Source organism: Polypterus senegalus, chromosome 10, assembly GCF_016835505.1.
Source record: "Polypterus senegalus isolate Bchr_013 chromosome 10, ASM1683550v1, whole genome shotgun sequence".
NCBI classification, from domain to species: domain Eukaryota; kingdom Metazoa; phylum Chordata; class Cladistia; order Polypteriformes; family Polypteridae; genus Polypterus; species Polypterus senegalus.
The window spans coordinates 22,936,163-22,956,055 of NC_053163.1; the positions used below are offsets into that span (position 1 = coordinate 22,936,163).

The 19,893-nt window shown below is 40.3% G+C and overlaps 1 protein-coding gene across 1 annotated transcript; it reads right to left on the reverse strand.

The window, feature by feature from the left end:
* Positions 1-7,113: 7,113 nt before the first annotated feature.
* LOC120536938 (tripartite motif-containing protein 16-like) lies at positions 7,114-18,750 on the reverse strand. Its single transcript, XM_039765512.1, has 6 exons — positions 18,133-18,750; positions 14,672-14,767; positions 12,155-12,388; positions 11,920-12,079; positions 11,750-11,794; positions 7,114-8,956 (listed from the first exon to the last, which is right to left on the reverse strand). Exons 1-6 carry the CDS (start codon positions 18,700-18,702, stop codon positions 8,427-8,429), a joined length of 1,635 nt encoding a protein of 544 aa, XP_039621446.1. The 5' UTR covers positions 18,703-18,750; the 3' UTR covers positions 7,114-8,426.
* Positions 18,751-19,893: the final 1,143 nt, after the last annotated feature.

The window sequence follows — 19,893 nt, forward strand, 5'->3', positions numbered from 1 at the left end:
GAGAGCCGGAGTCAGGAAGAAGAAGGCAACACTCGGGAGGAGTGGAGGAAAGGCGGCCGGAGAAGTCCAGATGGGAGAGACACGGACTGAGATAAAGGTGTTTGGTGCATGGGCACTGTGTTGTGTGTTGGACTGAAAATAAAACGCGTGTGATTACGGGACATTAGCCATCTGTCTGTTTGTGGCCGGGCTGGTTTATCACAAGAGATTATGAAACGACTGAACATGGAAATTGAAGACCGCACTGTTCATCTTCAAGACCTTTGAAACTGATTATCTTTTCTTCTGGATTTGCATTCAGTCACAATTGAAGATGAAAAAGAAAGAGAAATTAAAATTAATGTTAAGCCTTTGCAGATTACTATAATAATAATGTGACAGCAATTCAATTATATGACGAAATTATTAATTTTGTGATGCTCCTTCGAGCTGGGGGGAATACAGTTCCCCCTTATCCTAAGGATGCTCTCCAGTGGTTAGTATAGTTTGGAAGGGTGGACTTTCCCACGATTTGCATTGCGTACAGATTACTGGTTACCATCACATTTTCAATCACAAGTTGTGAAAGATCCATCCATCCATCCATCCATCTTCTAACCCGCTGAATCAGAATACAGGGTCACGGGGGTCTGCTGGAGCCAGTCCCAGCCAACACAGGGCACAAGGCAGGAACCAATCCTGGGCAGGGTGCCAACCTACCACAGAGTTGTGAAAGATCATTTTCAAAATTAAAATTAAGAAAATCTCATCTGAGATCTTCCATGTCACAAGAGCGTCTGACCAACCTGGCTTTAATCAGCATTGAAAAAGAATTCCTCACAGATGATGTGAAAAATGAAGTAGTACAATTGTTTTCGGAGAGGAGATCTAATTTAGGGAAATGAACTTAAATGAATATTTAATTTGAATAAAGTGTTTATTTCTTATTTAATATGCCTTTCTTTATCATATTGCTATACCTTCTTTATCATTCACTTTCACAGCACCTCACCTTAGGGGGAATACAATCAAGGAGTTTTCTCCGGTCATCTTCTAGCCTCTGCACACCACTGACCAATTGTCAGCAGTCCACATAAGCTTAATTAATTTAAAGTAAAATCCTACTGCAAAAACAAGCTCATGTCTTCTTGATCTTTCAACTGCAGTCACATGAGCAGCAATGCATTGAAGGATGTCTCAGATAACATCTGTTTGTAGCGGTCTGGTGCCACTAAGATTCACACCATTGAAGAGACGGTGATTTATGAATTTTTTTAGTGGAGATTCCAGGGATGCAGCCAGCCTTGGCCCGACCCTCACGCACTCACAAGCAGAGACAAAAATCCACCGGTAATAAAACAGCAAATAAAGAATGTATTAATAATAAATGAAAACAACAATCCCACCCCAATTCCCCTTAAACGTGATTATACATTAAATACAACAAACCACAAACAAAAACCACACACAGTAAAGTCCAAGAAAAAACGTCCACAGATGTAATGTAAAGATGAAGGTAAATAGTCCAGAGATCTGCACGTTGAAGGGGAATGTAAAGATAGTCCTACCGGTAGTTCCTGAGATGGTGAAGATGGGTTGACGGGCTTAAGAGCGCTCCTTTCTTCATAAATCCACATATAGTCTTCACGTAACAGGCAGGCAGGAGACAATCCAGACCCCAACCAAGAAATGATCCAGGACAAAAATGAGAAAGCACAGGTATCAGACAAGAACTTCAGACACGAACCACAAAATACTTTTCTTTTTTTCTTCTTGGTCTCACCGGCCTCCTTTTAAATGCTGTGCTGGCCTCCTTGAACCCAACAGCCCCTGCAACATCAGCAGAAGACCAATCACAGCCACTGCAGGGACTGCTGGGAGTTGCAGTTTCAAGCCCCAATAGCACTGCTACATGTTCATCCATTTTCAGAGTCAGTTTATTTTCTACTGTGGTCGTTAAGAAGCAGAGCCTATCCCAGAGCAAAGCAGGACCCCACCATAGACCACTGGTTCATCAAACACCCACACTCAGTTGTACTGTGTCATATTAGACTCACCAATTAATGTAATCGTCATGTCTTTACAATAAGAGACCAAAACTAAAGAAGGTGATGTTGACTGTAGAATAATCTGAACTTGTGTCCACAGAGCCATGAGGCTGTAGAGATAACCTCCTTACATACACATGTGAACCTTGAAAATACTCATCCCTAGAGTATACAATAACTTTATTAAAGCTTGCTTAATGAAATCTGTCTTCTGAAATCACATGCAAAAAAGAGATCAGAATTTTCATCTTTGTTAGGTTTCTATAAACCATGTGCAAGAACAGAAGATTTATGATTCAGTATTATGCACTTAATTTTGCAGCATTTCAAATCTTTTTTTACATAAAATATGAAAATAAACATTCTGAAAGGTACCATAACACATTTCTCTCACCATGGTTCCTGACAGAAGTACCGCATGCTATTTTTCAACCTTTTAGCATGCTCAAAATGTACACTGCCTTCGTTCTAAAGGCTGCATTTACATTGATATGGAATACGGTGCATGTCTGTTATTTATTTGGGAGTGTTTAAGTATAATGAGATTATTCAAGAAAATGTGTTGGGAAAGTTCAGTTTTTGTTGCAATTTTAAAATCCTCTGTTGAAAAGCACTGGAGAATTTGCAGACTCCTCTGTCTTAACACAGAGAAACATTCTACGCAGTTTAAATTACAGATTAGGTTGTTGTTTGAAATCGCTGTGAGAAAGGTCTCTCCCTCTCATTCATTGGTCAAGAATCCTCTCTTCAGTTCAAAAACTCAATCCCTTGTGGATTTTGTTTCTTGCTGATGATATATGATAATTTTTCTGTAAGTATTTATTTAACAAATGTTTAGCAAATAATGTATGCATTTTGCATTTTGTGAAAAAAGGACTGGAGAACTAACATGTGGATTGTGCAGCATAAAAATTGTGAGTTTATTTTTTCTTCTCATGGGCATTTTTCATATTGTTTGCTGTTGTACACCACTGGTCACCATTGGCTTGTATTCAATTTGTTTTCTCCATGAAAACCTGAGATTACATTTTATTCTCTGTAGTCAATATAAAACTCAAGGGGTAAGCAACATATTAAAATGTTTTTTCAGCAGAGTGTTCCTCAAAAGGTTGAAGTAAATGTTGATATTACTGAAAAAGAAGACAACAGAATCGAATAAGAAAATATTTATATTAAAAATTGCTTTAGGTTGCCTGAAAAATATCTTTAAAATATTCTAATTTTCCACATTTTCTAGATGTCGTTCTCTTGTTAATTGAGTATAATCCCACCATAGTTTATTATGATATATTACTGTAGGGGCAATATAATGGGTTCTCTAGCAAAATGTCACATAGGAATTGTCCAGAACACACGTGGTGCCTCACACCATATGACACGGTTTTCTATGCGCTGCATGAATATTATCAATAAACTGGCAAATACCACAGAGCTCTTTAAATTGCATAACAATGCAATATCTTTGTCTATTACTAGAACCTGTTGAGAAATTTGATAATTAAAAAACAATATTAAAGGCACATTCAATTCTCACTTCTCAACTTTAAGATGAAAAAGATTTGTCTGTGACTGAGACATGATGGTTTTAACAACAACAACATTTATTTATATATCACATTTTCATACAAATAATGCAGCTCAAAGTGCTTTACATGATGAAGAAAGAGAAAAAAAGACAAAGTAAGAATTAAGATAAGAGAACACTAATTAACATAGAATGAAAGTAAGGTCTGATGGCCAGGGATGACAGAAAAAACAAAAAAAAAACTCCAGACGACTGGAGAAAAAATAAAATCTGCTGGGGCTCCAGACCATGAGACCACCCAGCCCCCTCTAGGCGTTCTACCTAACATACATGACCTCAATCAGTCGTCATGGTATTCAGGGTTCTCATGTAAGGCCATGATGATGACGGTCACGTGGACTTCTGGCCTTTAATCCATCAATGTAGGAACATCACGGTGCTTTGATCAGGTGGTGGTGGCGCAGATCACCACCACGGAAAACCGGAAAAAGAACAGAAGAGAGTGTACTTAAAATGAATTAAATGGTCCTTCAAATTTGGTTAAGCAAATACTGTAATATCAAAGCAAAATATATACAGTAAACTCACAAATCTTATGTGTGTGTATACATATATATATATTTAAATGACTGAATCAGCTTGGGAGGCATTTCCAAACACTTATTACGCATCAGAAGTATTTTAATTTCTATTTGTATTTATTAATTTCTCACCAGTATTCTTTTTAAATTATAGGCATTTCATCCTCTGTCCATTTCTACACCTACTTTAATTGGTCTCATTGGACATACTGTAGCATCGGGCACAAAGTAACACCTAACAAAATGCCAGGCTATGAGGCCTGAGAAGGCGAGTGGTCATTGTTTTTGAGAATGTGATGAAATGCATTCATGTTTATCTGCAATTTGTAAAAGTAGTTAGATGTCAGCATAGAGTAAAATATTTTGTACAAAAAAGAGAAAAAGAACAAGATGTTATTGTTTTGCTATTTTATTTATAACATCTGTTCAGTTCATGTCATTTGATTGCACACGATGACGACCAAAGCACAGGCAAGCAAAATGATCCCAGCAGGAACAGCTTTGTGAAATAATGCAATAGTTTTGTGAAATAACACAATAATTATTGCAAAATAATGTAATACCTTTATAAAACAGCACAATATAAAATGTTTTTGAATAGCGTAAATAAACTTCCATATAGTTGCAGATTATGGATGTGATGAAGCAACTTGGCTTTCTCTCTTTAGAAATACATTATTTAATAACCAGTAATGGCGCACTGTACGATAATGTGTAGTGAATACACTTGACTTGATCATTTGTAGTTTTCACTTTTTCTCTGTACATTTTATTATTCATTTGCTCAGAAGTTAATGCGTTTGTTCCTTCCTGAGCAGCTCTTCTTTTCTCCACCCTAGCGGTCCGCTTCTTCTCTTCTTTCATCAGCATCTTTTCATGTTAAAACTGATTAAGTAAGTGTTTGTGTAGCAATTACTTAGTACGTTTTACTTCATTTTTCACTTAAGCTGGCATTTAAGTCTTCAATCTGCCTCAGGAACGATTTAAGATATGAAGAGGTAGGGTAAGTGACGGCGAAGGTGGTAGGGAACGAGAATGGCGCCTGTACGCATGCGGCAACCTGTTGGCCACTGCTGAGAGTTGATTCTACAATAAAATAAAATAAAAATAAAAAGAGGAACAACCTTGGAGGTCAATCATCACCCTGAAACCGAACAGTAGACATCACGTAGTATACGTGTACCAAATTTCAGGTCAATCGGTCAAACGGTTTGTGAGCTACAGGTGATTTCAAATCCTGGACAGACAAATGGAGAGCCACGGTAGCGTATTATAGAAGAAGATAGTAAGGTTGAGTTGTCAAGTCATAAAATAAATGATAATTTGGAAAATGTGATTAGTCTAGTAAAAATATGAAGTTCTAGGATTATGGACATAATTCTAGGAAAAAAAACAAATGTTAGTCGAGCTAAAATTAAGAGCGATGAAAATCTGCATGAAGGGTGTAAATTAAATTCTAACGAATGGAAATGAGAAAACAGCTCTTAACACTGCATTAGGAGAATTGTGCCAGTCCATAGGATGTTACTGAGTCACCAGCTTGTTTTTCAATCCTTCATTAACATTTTATTGACCTTTTTTTTTCTTGTGTGCAAGACTGGTGACAGTTCAGGTTGTATTTACAGACATAGGCCTGAGGATAAACTGAGAACAATAGAGAGGGCCGGGCCTCTCAGCTGGAATTTGGCACGCTGCGCCTGGCACATAGACACTGTCACTTATTACAAAACACAATATCTTTCTAAGTAAAAAATTGCATCACACAGACGACTAAGAATTGGAAAAAAATTGCATAGAAAAACAAAGAAAGGTTAAGGTTATGTTATACATTTAATAATAAGTTAAGTTACTGAGGGAGGCTTATTACTCATTTAAAACAACATCTAGTGGAGCTGTGCCCCAGTGGGCTGTATTGCAGAAAACACTACTGTTTAAAACTTTCAGGCGCACTTCAGTATTTCTTATTTTTTTCTAGAATAAAATAAAGCCCTTCTTCAATATTTAAAGTAGCTGTTCCAGCTTTGCTATCTAGCTTGTGAAATTTGCTTTCAGGGTATTCTCCACTTCCTCACATTAAATTAAATGTGCCCTCTTCAGCCTGGATGGTTAGATAAAGCTATAATGATTTCCAGAAAGACACGATTGCCGCTTAATGCCGTTATACACCTCTGAAATACAATAAATACACATCCAATTGCCATCAAACAACATCTCCCTTTACGCGTGAGTATACTGTAGTAGAGCACATTTTCTTTATCCTGAAATTTTGCAGAGTTCTCCATTAAGCCTGTTAGCGAGTGCCTGCCATTTAAGCAATGTGTATTCTCAGCTTTCCGTTTTTTCCGTAAAGACGTCTCCAAGACATCTGGTGAAGAACTCCTGCTTGAATTTTGTGTGGTTTGCCCGTTGAATTCCCTCAGGAAGACCAAACATTACCAGGTTGTCCTGGTCTGCTCTCTATTTGGAATCTGTTCATTTACTCTACAGTACCTTTTTCTAAATCAGTGACCTTGCCATTTTTCCCAAGTGTTGTATGTTCCAGTTGTTCATTGTTGGATATTCTCCTGTATTGAACATCTTTCAGTTGAGTACCTATTACATTCATTCTAGACACCACTTTTCCCACCATCTTGTATATTTGACCACCTATTTTGTGCCCGCTGAGCTCTATGCATTTGCTCGGATGGTTGATATGCTCTTTCAGGGGATAATTAATTAGTTGACTGAACGAGCACATACGACTTAAAATGTCATTGGAATCAGGAGACGGCTCAAAGATTTATTTAACACGGCAGTTCTCAACCTGTGGGGCGCACCCCTAACAAAAAAGAGGGCGCGGAGATGTGAAAAAAAGAAAACAAGAATCGAAAATATGAAAAATACATCTATTGATAAATGTCGATAAAAGTTAAGTAGCTATAATAAAATTTGTAGAGGTGTATCGGCAGCAAAAAAATATAGGAATACATTTTATTAGGGTTTCAAAAAAGCGTTAGGGGGGAGCGATTAAAACTGTTATGAAAACTCGGGTCACAAATACTTAAAGGCTGAGAAATGCTGATTTAACAGGCAAGGATTGTTACCAGGAAGCCACAGATCTATAGGGCAAAGTCTACCTAACCTACTCTATAGCTTTTACGGGTTGGAAATGTCTTGTCATTTTCTTACCTGCTTAATTTAGACAAGGGTTGTTGGGGGTACTGGACAAACCATTGACAAGGCACCAGTCCATTGCAGGGTGAACACACACACACACACACCAAACACACACTAAACACACACTAGGGCCAATTTAGCATTGCTAATTCACCTAACTTGCCTGTCTTTGGACAGTGGGAGGAAACTGGAACACCTGGATTGGGAATATCAGAGGTCAGAGGTTGGGAGCATGCACTGATAGAGTGCATTGCCACACCAATGGAAAGAGTTGGACTGCATACACTGTAACTGTAGATTATTGTCCACTAGAGGTCACTAGCAGTGTGCTAGAGACAAGCAGAGCACACTGAGGAGCTTATGTTTGGTCTTAAAGAGCACAGAATGTCTTACTTGTATACCTCCTTAGAATAATGACAGTGATAGAATATGAACAAAAGACAAACTCATAGAAAAATAATGACAATGTTCTCTGATTCAATGAAACATCTACTATGGATTTCCTGAATATTGATATGTGTGTTGACAGCGCTAATTTTGGTCTGGTGTGATTCTGTGTGCAAACGTGATGTGTAGCAGACTCCCTCATCCCATCCATGGCTGTTTAATGGAACCAAGCTGATGTCCCATGGATAGGCTCCAGCCTGCTGTGTCCTGTAATGGGATTAAGCCGGGTTGCCTATGCCTAACTTGATGAATGCAGTTTGCTTCATGACATTTTGTAAGATCTCAAATAGTTTGCTGTTTGAGATCTTACAAAAGTTTTTAACTGTCCTGAAATTGCCCCCTCAGTTTGTTATTGGCTTGTTTTGAGTGAGTGTGTGTGTGTGAGTGAGTGTTCCCTGTGATTCAATGGCACCCTGTCTAGGGATGGCTCTGGCCTTGTGCCTGATGCTACCAGGAAGGCTTTTGGCACCTTGTGACCGTGGATTGGATTGATGCCTTTGTTATATGGATGTATGGGTACAGTATATGGCACATGTATAGCTTACCACCTAACAAAACTTTTCTAAAGATGCTCAAAAGCTTATGGTATGCAGACTCATATTTTAATCATTAACACGTTGCAGTTATTTTCTGATGTATCCTCACAATATGTAACAACCTAATTTATTTTTACTGGTGAAGACTATCAAGCTACTTCAACTGGCAAATATTTACAGTTGATCCATACAAAAGGGCAAACCCTGGGCAGAGTGGCTTGGGGAAAGTGGCCTTAAACTGGTGCAGAAGGGACATTGTGTTACTGACGCTATAAAATGAAAGATACCCAGCTGCATAATCCAAATACACCCCTATTTTGGGACAGCGGTTGGCAGTTATTATCGTCTCCACATTGTTATGCCTTGCAGAAAAACAGGAATACAATCGAAAAGAACAACTTAAACACCAAGACCTGTCATCATCTCCAAAATGGGGCTTTGCTTTGGTGGCGACTCCTTTAGATACAAGTCCTATGTCAACTTCTCCACTCCACTCCACCTCCCAGTAACAGCGAGTGCTGGCCAAGCTCTCTCCACACATAATCTGGTGCATAACTATAGATGGCTTTTTACGTCCATGACTGTGACGGGGGGGATATTTCCTCCATGCTACCATACTCTTCTCTTCCGATACAGCCAATACTTTGTTTGCTGTTTTGCCATCCAAGGTGAGTTGACAGGAATCTGAGAAAGAAAATAAGGGAAGACAGAGTTAAAACAAACCTTTAGCACACTTCAGTGTATATGTAAAATTGAAAAATTACAAAGTATTTGGTGTGAATGCAAGTGACACGAGGGTTGGCATAGAACAGGAATAAAGTTCAGCATAGTCCAAAAACAAACTGGCATACCAATTATGAGTTTATCACTGTTACTGTCTGTTATCTTTGATGTTTGCTGCTACCTCTGTATCTTATTGCTATTTGAATTCCCCTTGGGGTTGATAAAGTCTATCTATCTATCTATCTATCTATCTATCTATCTATCTATCTATCTATCTATCTATCTATCTATCTATCTATCTATCTATCTATCTATCTATCTATCTATCTATCTATCTATCTATCTATCTATCTATTTTATCGTCCTTGTAGCTGTGTTTACCAAAAATTATCAGTTCAGCAGCTCTAGTTTGAAAATGAGATTCAGCAATAGCTTGATGCATTGAAATGATTCCACAGACAAAAATATCTTTGTTTTAAAAACTTTAGTAAAAATTCAAAGTAAAACAGTTCATACAAAAAAATAGAGAAAAAAAACTGATATAACAAAGAAAAGAAAAGTTCTTGTTTGAGAAAAATTCTGTTTAAAGGTTATAAATCTTGTTTCGTTTCTTTAAGTTTGCTTATACAGTTGAACCATTTCTAAACGTTCAGAAAACTGTACGTGTATCTCATTTTCATGCTGTATTTGGGTCTTTCAGTCCCTGCTAGCTATGAGACCTGACTCAGTTAACACACTGCATTACTGATTATAGTAGGAAGGCTCTATTTCATATTGACTTACAGGGCATAAAAGACTATACCTTATTCTAATAGCTATTAAAGAAAACTATATTCTATTCAAATTAAACAAACACTAATATAAGTTTAACTTAAAGCATTAAGATTGGCTCTTACATCTCTTCTTTGTTTTTATATCTTACTAGCTGTCCTCCGTGGCTCCACCCGCGCAGTAGTAAAACAGGACAAACTTTAAAAATCGATAAAAAAATGATTAAGAATTTATATTGATAGTTTTCGTATCTGAGGGCCTCTTGATATACAATACAGTATTTTTGGTTTTGTTATCAGGGCGAGAATGTAACTGTGATCTCTTTACCAAAAATGTAAAAAATTGGCAAGGTATATCTGGCCAAGCGGAAGGTAGTTACACTCCAACGTCAAACTTTGCCACTGTATCTGATCCTCTTCAGCTCTGACTGGAGAGCATCCCCCGCGTAGGGAGAAAAAGATGTGGCTGTGATATGTTTGCCAAAAAGCAGCTACCCTCTAAAATACACGTAGCTGTGATCTTTCTCTCAAACACCACAAACTTTACTCTTTAACAATCTCTAGATGATAATGACTGCTGAACATACAGGTATCGCTAGATAAGTGGAGGCAAGGTGCGCTCCAACTCGTGGCGAGAGGTAGAGCGACTCGAACGAAGGCTGGCTCGTGAGTGAGGATGGCACCGCCTGTGATGATGCGGGTTATTCTCTATGCTCCCACCTCGCTTTTGGGAGCTCTTGAACCCGACACCGTCGGTAATGTCACCAGATGAGCTGGATAGTGAATACATCACAATGAAGCCAGGAGATGGTGCAAAAGGTTGCAAAAGTGCTTTTATTTAAAAACAGCAAAACCAAAAACAAAGTGTTCAAATAATGTGCAGTGCATCAAAAAGTAATTAAATAAATAATCCATTAAAAACAAGTGAAAAATGTGGAAGCTAAAATCCCTTGAATAAATCCATAAAAACGAGGTTAAAATACTATGGCTGGAAGCAGTCCTTTAAAACAAAGCCTGGTGCCTTCTTCTACTGCCTTCTTCTACTGACGTCTCCCATCCAGGCTATGCACCAGGGGAGTCACCCTACCTGCAGCTGACCTACTTCACGTCTGGCTGCCTTTCGGTCCCTGGCTCTGTCAGACCGAGACTTAGGTTGCCCAACGGCCAGGGCGCTCATGCTGGGGTTCACTCTAAGCCTTCCTAACTCCTGCTGCTTACCATGGCCTTATGCGGTGAGTCAACCACCTTCCAGTCACTCCTGTTGCTCCAATGTGCTCAGCAGGAGCGACCACTTCTAGCTGCCCCCGAGTGTCGGCCTAACACTCCCGAGGGGCTCTCCTTCCAGCTGCCTGATCTCTCTAGCGAGCCTGGCTTCACTTCACTTCACGCTTGCACGCACCGGCTTTCAGCTTCCTGCCACCTTCTTCTCCCATAACCTCAGTCCACCTTCTTCTTGCGCTCCTACTATACATAATAGGGACGTGGCTCAGGTGTGGCAATTAACAGTTCCCAGCATCATTTACGGATACGGATTCCTCACCTGTGCACTTAAAAGAGGAAACACCTCACGTAGCATCTGAGAAACACTCCGGCCAAACTACCGTGCCCCCCTCTATAAGCCATGACTGCAACGATTATCTATTTAAAAACTGGGCTTTTTCATCTGTGCCGTGGAGCCACTATACCACACTGCCCAACTCCTGAGGATGTTAAGGATGGATATTACTCTCTATTACCAACATATTTAATAAATAAGAACATATATTTGATCATTTAAATCAGCAACCATTTAAAATGCTCCAGTTTTCAAACAGTTAACTAGGTCTACAAATATGCCTGGGAAGAACACCATGCATACTGTCCTTGGTGGAGAGCTTTACCCAGAGTGCACCTGTTATATCAGAATAAACCTTACAGAATCATTAAAAAATTAAACATCTGCACCTAACTTGTGTCTGTCTAATAAGAAAAGAAGTGGCCTTACATTGTAAGAAGTCCTCTCGTATATTTGATGCTGGAGGTGCTCTGACTGAATAAAGACACAAAAAAGAGGTATGTAAAAAACAAAAAACGAGGACAATGGTGAGACACTGCATCCATCCACTTCAGGACCTCTCGTACATGACATTATAAACATGACCTAAGTATTCTTACCCCTATCGATTCTCCTCACAAATCCCACTTGGCTGATCTCCTCCAAGTGTTCTTTGAGGCGGGATAGTTCCTTTCTCAGATCTTTGGATGGGAAATCCATATTGACAGCACTGTTGTTGAGAAGGTGCTTCTCTGGAGGAATGTACAACGTTGGAAAGACCTGTAGGTGGACAAGTCATTTGAAATCAAACAAAGTCAAACAAGCCTTTGATTTCTTTAGAAGCGACGCTCTCACCTGGAGGAAGTGGATGTGGTCGACAGTCTTTGACAGCTCTGTCAGCTCAGCGTTTTTGTTTTTCAGCTCCTCAATCTCCTTCTCCAGCTGGCTCACTGCTCTTTCTGCTTTCTCCACTTCTCTGTTCTCTTGCTGTCTTATTAGTTCTATCACTTTTTTCTGAGCATGTTCAATGATGCAAACCAGGCTGGTAAAGATCTTTCTACTCTCTTGGGTTTCTCTCTCTGCTGAGCTCTGATGAAACAAACCACCACATTGAGTGAAATGTTGATTAGAAGCTGAGACTGCACACAATTTTACTTTTTGTACTGCAGAAGGTTAGGTTCAAATCCTGGAACAGTCACTCTTTGTACGGATTTTGTATGTTCTTCCAATAATTGCACTTTCACTGGATAGTCCTAATTTGCACCCACATCCCAAAATCAGTGGGTGACTGTAATGAGTCCGAGTGTGGGTCTACCTCGCTATGTGCTGGCTCCTCATCTGATGAGGAGCTGATTCTGATTTCCAAAAAGTTGATTAAAAAAATGGAGTAATGAATGGGGGAGTGACATTATACCTGCTCTGCACTTTATAGGTGGGGTTTCACTGCAATAACATCTTATGCTTCTTAGAAGGGTAAAGGGAGAGTGATATCTAAAGAAAGGGAAAGTACACCAGGCTAGGGACACCAGCTAGTTTTAAATACATGTCTGCCATGATATAAGATATAAGATGATGTGATGTAACCAGAAACTGCATCTAAAGATTATAAGAAAAATGTCAACACCAATTAGGGACCAATTCGCCCATCTTCCCAACTTGTCCATGGCAGGAGTGCGGAAGAGCTGGAGCCTATCCATTAGTCACAGGATACAAGGCAAGAACAACAGCTAGATAGGGGTCCATTCATTGTAGGGTGAACAGGCCACAGACACATGCTCTATGACCAATTTAGCATTGCCTTGCATCTCTTTTGTCTGTGGGAGGAAACTGGAGCACCCAGAGGAAATCCATGCAAATATGGGGAGAACCCAAGAGAGGATTTGAAAATAAAATAAACAGAAAAACTTCCATAAAAGTTAAACACATGCCAAGGAAATGATGCCAAAGAGCAGTAATTGGTTTTGTAACAAGGTAAGAATTGGCAAGGACGACAAAACAGCACAGTGAATCCACCTAATGAAGCTCACAGGGTATCTTTTATTAAGGGTTTTCATCTTCTTTATTTTTCCTATGCTCATCCCTTCTTGTATTATGCACTGACAGATCAAGAAAGCCAGGTACTACAAGTTTAGAGACATCTCCCGACAGCGCAATAAAGTCTATTAAAATAGAAATGGCTAATTTGTTAAGATTCTGGTCTTCTGTGTTCTCCCTATGCTCATCCTTTCCTGTTTATTTCATAGATTAAAAAAAAAAATAAGATGGAATCAACAAGGCTAGGAAATGCAGGTTTAGTGGCACCTCAAAAAACTTTTGTGAAGAAATGGTTGATTTTATTAGGTGTTTTCCCTATGCTCGTTCTTTCAGATTGGTAGTGGTTGAAGTAGCTCCCTACTGTCTGTATAAAATTATTAGGCACTTGTGGAAAGCAAATAAGCACCAAAGAAAATCTGGGGTGCCAACTGGGCCACCCTGTTTACTGCAAGTATCCAAAAAACTAAACAAAAGTGGGCGCATGGAGGAGTAACATAAAACAGGCATAACAAGTGCCCTTTTAGCCTAAACGACTTCTCAAAATATTCAGCTCTTTGAAGTGGGTCTTGTTCATATGGAATGTACTTCCACCAGCAAAGACACCATCTTCTGGGAGCCCTCGGATTTGTCTTAATTGAGTGGGGGCATGACTGGGGTACCTTCTTTGGGTGGCTTCTCAGAGTTTTGGAAGAGAAAAGAGATGATATGGTTAGCTTTGGCGCCCCCTCTTGTCCTGGCAGGTTATTGCATACCTTATCAGAGACTGGAAGGAGATCCTCAGACGCTCATGCTTGACACACTACAGCAAGTTTTGGGCCAGCCTAAACCATCTCAGTGAAGCCCAATGAGGCCGACTGGATTTCATGTACATCGAGTATGTCTTCTAAATTTTTCCATTGCAGAAGGGTAAAAGTTTCTCGAAAATCCTTATTAAATAAATTTGCCACACTGGAGTATATAAAAAGCTGCCCAGTGTGTCGAAAAGAATCTTTTTAAGTTAGAGGGGAGGTAATACATTTTACTGAAAGTACTTAAAGAAAACTGTCAAAAAGACACATTTGTAGTCTTTAGCCGTTCAATTTTTTAGATCACCTCAACTATTTCAGGGTTATGGGGTGAGGCCTATCCATGGAGCACTGAAATCAAAGTAAAGACCAACTGTAGATGGGATGCCAGTCCGCTGGACAAAAATACACAAGTATTGAGAAAGAAATTATAAGTTCTTGTTTTTCAATATTTTTTCCTAAGTTTGATTCATTTCTTGAAATAATTGATAATTTAATCAATCATTTTTTTTCCACAGTTAAACTCACCTCTTTAAAGCTCTTTAAAGCTTACCTTGAGAAGATCAATATTGTGTCGGATCTGGTGCAGTTCCTTCTGTTTTTCTTGAATCCTCTTCAGGAGCTTTGATTGTGTCACCCCAAGTTCAATCTATGAAAGCATTCAGAACAGGACAGGGCACTTAGCTTGCTCTAAATCATTGAAATCTGAAAACACATTTTTTCATTCTTTTTATCTTTCCATCCACACTGAAGTAGCATTTTTGACCACTGAAAAACATAGGGTCCCATGTGGCAGTGTTAGGGGAAAATGTGGGCTTAGGCTTGTTCTTCTTCTTCTTTCGGCTACTCCTGTTAGGGGTTGCCACAGCGGATCATTTTCTTCCATATCTTTCTGCCCTTTGCATCTTGCTCTGTCACACCCATCACCTGCATGTCCTCCCTCACCACATCCATAAACCTCCTCTTAGGCCTTCCTCTTTTCCTCTTCCCTGGCAGCTCTATCCTTAGCATCCTTCTAATATACCCAGCATATCTCCTCTGCACATGTCCAAACCAACACAATCTCACTTCTCTGACTTTGTCTCCCAACCATCCAACCTAAGCTGACCCTCTAATGTTCTCATTTCTAATCCTGTCTATCCTCGTCACACCCAGTGCAGATCTTAGCATCTTTAACTCTGCTACCTCCAGCTCTGTCTCCTACTTTCTGGTCAGTGCCACCATCACCAACCCATATAACATAGCTGGTCTCACTAGTTATGAGATCAAAAACAAATATGTCCTGTGGTGCAATTACATAAATAGATTCAATAAATATAGTTAAAATCGTCCCACAGATCAAGTGATAACCCTTCCTATTTCTCTCTCTATATCCTTGCCGGGACTTGTGGAGTCTTCAGCGTTGCATCCTGCCACATCCTGGACCACCACACTGACACAAACTGCATCACTAGCAGTTGCTGCAGTTCTCCGGGTGCCCTGCCCTCTTGCTGGATGCCCCCACATCTTGGTCCTCCCACTTTCTCTACACACCAGTGCTCTCTCTCCAATACTGCTTTGGAGATTAATGTTCCGCCACCCAACCTCTATACTGCCTTGCTTGCATGCTGGCTGAAGATACTCTTCCTGTTCTCTCTCTAGACACCTCTTGGATAAACAATCACTCCTTCTCTTGTTTCTCTACCACATTTCAAAAGACAATATCTGGCAGCCATACCACATGAACTTCACAAGAGGTCATCCACTTGAAGCTAAGCATGTTCAGGCTCGGCCAGTACTTAGAAGAGAGACCAACCAGGCAAAGCTTGGATTGGTGTTGGCAAGGCCAGCAAGGGACACTTACCCTGTGTTCTGACTGTGGATCCTAATGCCCCAGTGCAGTGACAGGGACACTGTGCTGTAAAAATGGTGCCATCCTTCAGATGACGTGTAAAACCGAGGTCTTGACTCTCTGTGGTCACAACAGATATCCTTCGTAAAGAGCAGGGTATATCAAGATGTCCTGGCTAAACTGCTTGCCTCAGCCTAGTCATTCTATCTCCCTAATCCCCCCGTGTCTCTGATTGGCTAACTATCTCTCACCCATTCACCACCTAACAGCTAATGTGTGATGAGTGTACTGGCACAAAAATGGCTGCCATCACATCATCAAGGTAGCTGTTAACTATTTAAAGCACATTGAGTGATGAAGAAAGTGCTATTTAAATGTAAAGAATTATTATTATTATTATAATCTTTATTTTCCCTGCCCTAACCATCTCTTACATATATTTCTCTTCTGGTTCGTCCTGCTTCCACTTCAAAACCGGTCCCGCCCACACGCAGTCGACATGGCATTTCTCGATTCCTATTGGTCGTCTTCCATGTCATGCACTATACTGGCCTGCTGAGCGTAATACATCCAACAAGTACTCGAGGCGCTGCCACAACGGTAAAGTAGCTTTACCACCTTTGCGGGAGCCACCTGTGTCTTTACAACAGCTTCTTACACAGCAAACATCAGAAGCTAAAAATTATCGTGAACACATTTGAGAATACAACTCTTCTCTAGCATTTGCATCCATGGGTGCATAGATAACTCAACCTCCTGGCCATGGACCATACTGTTTTAAAATACACGGGCAAATTTATCACCAAATCTCTCCACTATATGCTAACACTTCTACCTCTCCAGGATATGGACAGTTGTATGTTTTTGACACAGTGCAAGCTACTGCAGTACGCTTACAAAATAAAGCAAACTCTGAATGCAGCGAAAATTTACATCTCCAGGTAGATTCCATGCTCAGAACCATCAACCCCTTCGCTAAATCATACAAACACATGCATGAAATCGCTCAGTCCAATCCAACAGCATCTGTACGAATGGTTTTCAAGGAAAACCCTAGGCAAGATTTACGACGATACAATGCCCCGACATTGCAGCGATTTTCATCGGAGAAGATGGCAAAACGCCTGCCGAAAGGGACATTTGCATCTATCCCATATGCAACTCCTGTAAACAGATTTCCACGCTCAATATGAATTGCAATCCTATGGTTTACCCACTTTTATTCCCTTACGGAGACATTGGCTGGCACAAAGATTTACAATGTGTTCCCGATAAAAGAACTGCCAAGCGAATAAGGCTTGCTCAATGCCAATTTTACGCGTACAGATTAACAATGAGGAATACATTTTATATTTTGTACTCCAGCGGCAAACTATTCCAACAGCACATCGTAGATGCGTATGTTAAAACAGAGGGCGCGCGTCTCAACTATCTCAGATTACATCAACAAGATCTGCAGATGGAACAATACAATGTTTGAATACAGATGCACTGCAAGCAAACGCTGAAAATAACAACGTACGTGTAGACAAAATGATCACATTACCGTCCACATTTCCACGAAGTCCAAGATACATGCAGCAAAATTATCAGGATGCCATGGCCTACCTAAATTCGGAAAGCCTGATTTATTTATCACTTTCACATGTAATCCTACTTTGCCGGATATTCTACATGCACAATGCGTCTTTCAAGAAGTGTTTATTTCTTCTTGATTTCTGAATTCATTTCTCACCGTTTTCTGCTCCTATTCTTACACTGCAGTATGCTATGGTGGGCGTCGGCTAGTTTCTTTATATTTAGCTTCACTGACTTGAACCTGCTGCCCGGGGTTTGTTTCCTTCCTTGCGCCCTGTGTTGGCTGGGATTGGCTCCAGCAGACCTCTGTGACCCTGTTGTTAGGAGATAGCGGGTTGGATAATGGATGGATGGATGGACTTGCACCTGGTGCCTACTAATTATCGATAAAAATCAACACACCCGGCACACACATTCACATGCACACCTTGCACTGGTATGAGTAAATACATCAGGTTGCACAAAACCATTGACATCATTAATAATTTACAACAATTAAGACCCCCATACTCATCTCACCACACAGAATTACTGTATGGTAGCATTTATTTCCCTGTGAGTTAAGCGTATTTCATCGCCCATCCCTGATCTCATTGGCACCTTACTTGTTTTGTTGCTCGTTCCTCCTCAGTTGTGTTGGCGTCATGGCCCAGGTGGTCACCAGTTAGGCACAAGTAGCAGACTGCTGTCTGATCTGTCCGACAAAATAGTTGCAGAACCTTCTGGTGCCTTGTGCACATTTTCTGCTGGAGTTGTCCGTTTGGCTCCACCAGCACATGTCGTCTCAGCGCTTCAGACGCTTGGTGAAACTGGATGTGCTCCTCACAGTAAGATGCCAAGCAGGTGAGGCAAAACTTCACTGCTCTGAGTTTCCTCCAGGTGCAGATGTCACACACCACACATGCTGGCTCCGCATCACTCTGTTCAGGACTAAAACCATCTTTTATTTCTGGCACAGCTTCAGCCAGCAAGGTGTTTCTGTACAAAGCAGGCCGCGACACAAAAGTCTGTCGACACTGAGGGCAGCTGTATTCTCCGGTTTGATCCCAGAAGCTCGTAATGCATGTCATGCAGTGGATGTGACCACAAGGGATGGACACAGGGTCGATCTGCGGCTCCAGACACACAGGACAGTTAAACAGATCTTGGGACGCAGAAGATGTTGCTTCAGCCATTGTTTTTCAGCACGACAATAATGTTAATGTTCAGAAAATGGAAGTGAATACAGAGATTTCCTGTTAGAGATCAGTATCTGTGTTGTGGTTAGACATCTGCAGCAGAGTGTTCATAAACAACGGTGATAAGTTTCAATTTCTTATTAACGATTGGTTATCAAATTGAGTCAGGCTACCTGGTGACATATAAACTCTGTACTACAATCTCCATTATTGGTTCAGAGGTTAAAGCAGCTGCATCACTACTCCAAAAGACCAACTTCATATCTTGGTATTCTCTCTTAATGTGCGGGTGTGGCCAGAAATACAAGTTAAGCTAAAGTGTGACAGTTAATTGCCAAGAGAAATCCTGTTTTGTGACAGACTGGTGTCCCATTCAGGGTTGTTTTATTCCTAATGTTGCTATATAGGAAAGGCTTCAACCACCAGTGTAGCTAAATTTAATTAGGTAGATTGAGTAATGGATAGACAGACAGGTGAAATCTACAAACAATGTGCCAAACCAACCTCACAACTAGCAGCAGAGCTTCTTGGAAGGAACAATTCTGTGTTGTTTTCTGCAACAAATCAATGAAATCAATTCCATCTATTTCTCTCAATCACTTTACTGTGTGTCTTGCTGCACTTTTTTTACAAAAAACACACATACACACAAATTATATATATATGTATACAGTATATATGTATTACATATACATATTCAGCGCCCCGTGACACGTGATTAAAGTGCACATTGCGGACTTTAATTTAAGGGAATTTGCATACATTTCATTCACATCGTGTAGAAAGTAGAAATGACAACACTTTTTCTACATGGTCCCCCTAGGTCAGGACATCATCATTTTTAGGACACAGCAATGGCAGGTCTATTAAAGCTGTTAAAGGACTTTGTCGCATATCCCTGGCATGCTATGGCTGGTTGAAGTCTGAGATTCACAGACATCACCAGGGGCCTCATGCATAAACGGTGCGTGCGCACGGAAATGTTGTGTAAAAATGTTTCCACGTTCAAATCACGATGTATAAAACCTACACTTGGCGTAAAGCCACACACTTTTACACGGTACCTCATACCCTGTCAGACACAAGTTCTCCGCTCGGTTTTGCAGACTGGCGGCACCCAACGTCAAAGCAGTGCTACTGTTCTTGTGTGGTTACCTTTTATTTCTTAGAACCACATTTCTGATGCGG